Source organism: Sinocyclocheilus rhinocerous, unplaced genomic scaffold, assembly GCF_001515625.1.
Source record: "Sinocyclocheilus rhinocerous isolate Xijiao unplaced genomic scaffold, SAMN03320098_v1.1 scaffold2335, whole genome shotgun sequence".
NCBI lineage: Eukaryota > Metazoa > Chordata > Actinopteri > Cypriniformes > Cyprinidae > Sinocyclocheilus > Sinocyclocheilus rhinocerous.
The window spans coordinates 207,623-211,544 of record NW_015636844.1 but is presented as its reverse complement, the minus strand read 5'-3'; the positions used below and the strand labels follow the sequence as shown (position 1 = coordinate 211,544).

The window sequence follows — 3,922 nt, the reverse complement described above, 5'->3', positions numbered from 1 at the left end:
AAAAAAAAGAATAGGTTTAAAATACAGGCATGTGGTTCTTAATTTCTTTTTATTAATTCACCATTTGTAAACTGATGTTTACTGTAAATTTTTTTGAAATATCAATAGTATTTGTATTAAAACTATATTCACTGAATGTAATCAAAAAATCGAGAATCAAATCGAATCAAATCGAGAGCTTGCGAATTGAAATCGAATCGAATCGGGACATCCGAATCGATACCCAGCCCTATTGATAAATATGAACAACACGGCACAGAGTTTTGCGCGCTCCTAATTACGACACGTAATAGATAAATATCAAGTCTGCTTTTTAAAACAAAGAAAAGCAGCAGGAGGATGGCTAGTATACACAAACAGCAGGGAAATTCTGTATATTCATGCAGTGTAAAAAGATCAAATCCGATTGAAAGTTTAAAAGAAGAACCCCTGCTCTTCTGCACAACATGCTTTGTTCAATATTGAGCTGTTTTACTCAAGACGCCTTCAAAGGAGATACCAAAGATGATCACAACTGATGTCCCTCACATATGCTGATTGATATCTAGAGGTATCTATTTTATTTTTCTTCTTCTCACTAACATTCTGATATTAAAACTGAATAAAATAAAATAAAAACAACTAGCTCTGTTAGCGGATTACTTTAAAGGTCCATAGATATAAGCATCAGTTCATACTGCTGCTAACACTTTCTCCGACAAGCGGATGCGAAGAGACCTTTTTTCCAGTTTTGTCAGGTGACATTTGATTGACAACATGATTTTTCCTTATCTATCATAAACTTGCCTTATCTACCAGCACTGTGGCAGATGACCTCTTCTAGAAAATAGCTGTCCATGTAGGATGTAGAGAGAAGAACAGTTCAATAGATTCTGGGAAAGAGCCATGGACATGCTGTATTAAGTCTAAAATAAAATCTAAAGTCTTTCCAAAGTTGTATCTTTTCTCTGCATGTAACAGCAGCTTGCAGATTTCTTGTGAAAACAACTGCAGAGGAAAGAAGATTATTCAGAGCAGGGCAAGCTGTGGAACGCTGGAGAGACGACAGAAAAGATGGGACCTCAACCTTGACAGGAAACGAGAGAGATCAAAAGAGGGATTTAGAGCTTTCAGGCTCCCACTTTCTCTTTCTCTAAGGGTGAAACAAAACAAGTGAGTTAGAAAGAGTGGAATGGGGTGAGCAGAGGAGAAAGATACAGAGAGAAAGACAGATCTTCTGCATTGCCTCCAACTTTTAACTGAAATATAGGAACCAATTTCAAAAATAGCATTATCTGATTTCCTGGCAGGCTACACAGAAAACCATTTTCACTCTTTGTACATTAGAGTCAATGTGCAGACAGCCATACGAAACCTTTCGCCACAAATTACAGCAACACCGCTCAACACTCTCAACCTCTGCTGATCCACTCCCACTAAATAGAGTTGTATTTGTTTCCCATAATGATCCCTGGACAGTACAGACCCCCAACAGATCTCCTCTGTTACCTGCCAGATGGGGTCCCTCTCCTCAGGGAAGATTTGGAAATATCTCTGCGCCAGCTGTACAGGCGGGAGAGTCTGAAGTTTCAGGTTGGTCCACATCTGTATGAACTTCACCAGGTTCTTGAAGGTGTACAGGCCAAGACGGTCATTCCCGTAGTTGGACAGGTGGGTCATGAAGATGCTAATCTGGTTTGAAATAAAGCGTAGTAAGTCATTAAGGGTCCAGCCTATCAGATAAATGAACGGTTGACTTCGAAACAAGCTGAATTTTCAGCATCATTACTCCAGTCTTCAGTGTCACATGATCCTTCAGAAATCATTCTAATATGGTGATTTGGTGCTCAAGAAACATTTCTTATTAGGGATGCACGATATTGCCGGAATGTTATCGGAAACGGCCCATAAAGGCTTCAAATGTAAAAATCTAGCAAATAGCTCACATGCTCAGAGTGTGCTAGTAATAAGATCACGTCAGCAGTGTGGTCATTCTTGAAGCAAACTTTTGCCTGAATGATGATTAGATTCACTGTTTTGGATCGCTGCATTTAATTAGAGAATATATGTACAGAATGCCTGTCCGGTGTGCGATAGAGTAAACTGTCACCAGCGCGTGCAGCAGCAGCAACAGCAACAACAGCCTCCCCCGGGTCCTAATGGCCCTCCGGTAAGGCGTTTTATTTACTTAGGGGGTGCTGTTGGCCTACTTGTAATAAAACGAAAGTAAAATAAACAAATAACATTAACACAAATAACTTTCTGTTTCTGAATAAAGCAGTAATTGATGTCATAAAATTGGTTTTGATTTAAAGGTCAGAAGCTATAGCTTACATGAATAAAAATCATAAAAATGACACTTGTAAATTAAATAATTTAATATATACAGATTTATTCATTAATATGTAATTTATTTTTTCAAATGGATTATGAAAACTTAAATACAAGGAGCTCTAAAAGATTTCTTTTGCTTTAAGTTTAGACTAAGTTTAGGCTATTAAAGTTAAATCCACAAATAAAATATTAAGGTTTGAACTGCATATGTCTGAAAATAATAATCATAGTGCTGTAAAACGATTAATCACATCCAAATTAAAAGTTTTTGTTTATATAATGTGTGTGTGTACTGTGTATATTTATTATGTATATATAAATACACAAACATACATGTATATATTTTAAAAATATATATTTATATTTATATAGACATAATAAATATACACAGTAAACACGCATATATTATGTAAACAAAAACTTTTAATTTGGATGCGATTAATCGCGATTAATTGTTTGACGGCACCAATTAATAATAATAATAAACAGCAGAGATTGATTTTATTATAGTTATTTTCAAAGCTTTCAATGTACTCTCATAAAAAAAAAAAAAAAATTTAAAAAAAAAACTTTAATGTTTATTAGTTCTAATAAATAGGTTTTTGCTCAAAACTAACCAAAATTAAAAAATTATTTGTTTAGCATTTCTGCACAGGAGAGGCATCAGCTACTCGCCAAACTGATTTGAAAAATATTGGCAAAAATCTAATATCGTGCATCCCTATTTCTTTTTATCAACATTATCAACAGTTTAATTTTGATTAATAAAAATGTCAAAAGAACAGCTTTTATTTGAAATAGAAATTGTTTGCAACATTATAATTGCCTTAACTGTCACTTTTTATCCATTTAATTAATGTTTGTTGAATAAAATTATAAATACTAAAAAAAATATATCTTACTGACCCCAAACTTTTCAAATAGATGCGTACATACGTATTATGTAGAATTAATACTGTTTAACAAAAGAAAAGTTTCAAAGTTAGATTACAAAATTACAAAATATACGACCAATATATGACCAAAATTTGTGCATTACTTTAAAAAGTCTTTAAAGGAATGGTCCAACTGTAAAGCTGACAAGACGTACTAACAGCTATAGACGATTGTGAGTGACATATTAATCAATACATCTTTCAATAAATGCATCAATAAAACCATTTTAACTTTTGTAAGATTAAAAATTAATATGGCTCTCCCAATACTCCATAGAGATATGGCAAGTTTGAACACACAAATATGCACATGAGATTTGAGAGCTAGGTGTACAGGGAGATTTACAGTGAATAACGTAAATAACTTAAAGAACCCAACAGATCTTGGCCCAAAAGTCATTGTTGTATTCTTTATCATGTCTACAACAGTGTGTGAATTACACTGAGGCACTACTTACTGGGTTGAGAAGCACGGTTAGGAAAAGCTCTCCTCCATTTATGAGTTTGTCCAGCTCTTTAGAGCCTCCAGGATACTCGTTGTAGAAGATGGTGTGAGTAAAGAGACCACAGGTCTGTCTAGGTAACACCTGAAAAACAAAGACATTTCCTTTCTACTATGTAATCTCTTTATTTAAAATAATCTATTTTAAATTGCCTTGGCAAAAAAAAAAAAA

At 34.1% G+C, this 3,922-nt stretch overlaps 1 protein-coding gene across 1 annotated transcript in view; it reads right to left on the bottom strand.

Moving 5' to 3' along the window:
* LOC107748107 (bifunctional heparan sulfate N-deacetylase/N-sulfotransferase 1-like) overlaps positions 1-3,922 on the bottom strand; it is a 130,843-nt gene that overhangs the window by 27,681 nt on the left and 99,240 nt on the right. Inside the window, exons 8-9 of the mRNA XM_016562766.1 lie at positions 3,707-3,835; positions 1,489-1,671 (exon numbers count right to left, since the gene is read on the bottom strand). Of these exons, the coding sequence (XP_016418252.1) occupies positions 1,489-1,671; positions 3,707-3,835 (312 nt within the window). The remainder of the gene's footprint in view (positions 1-1,488; positions 1,672-3,706; positions 3,836-3,922) is intronic.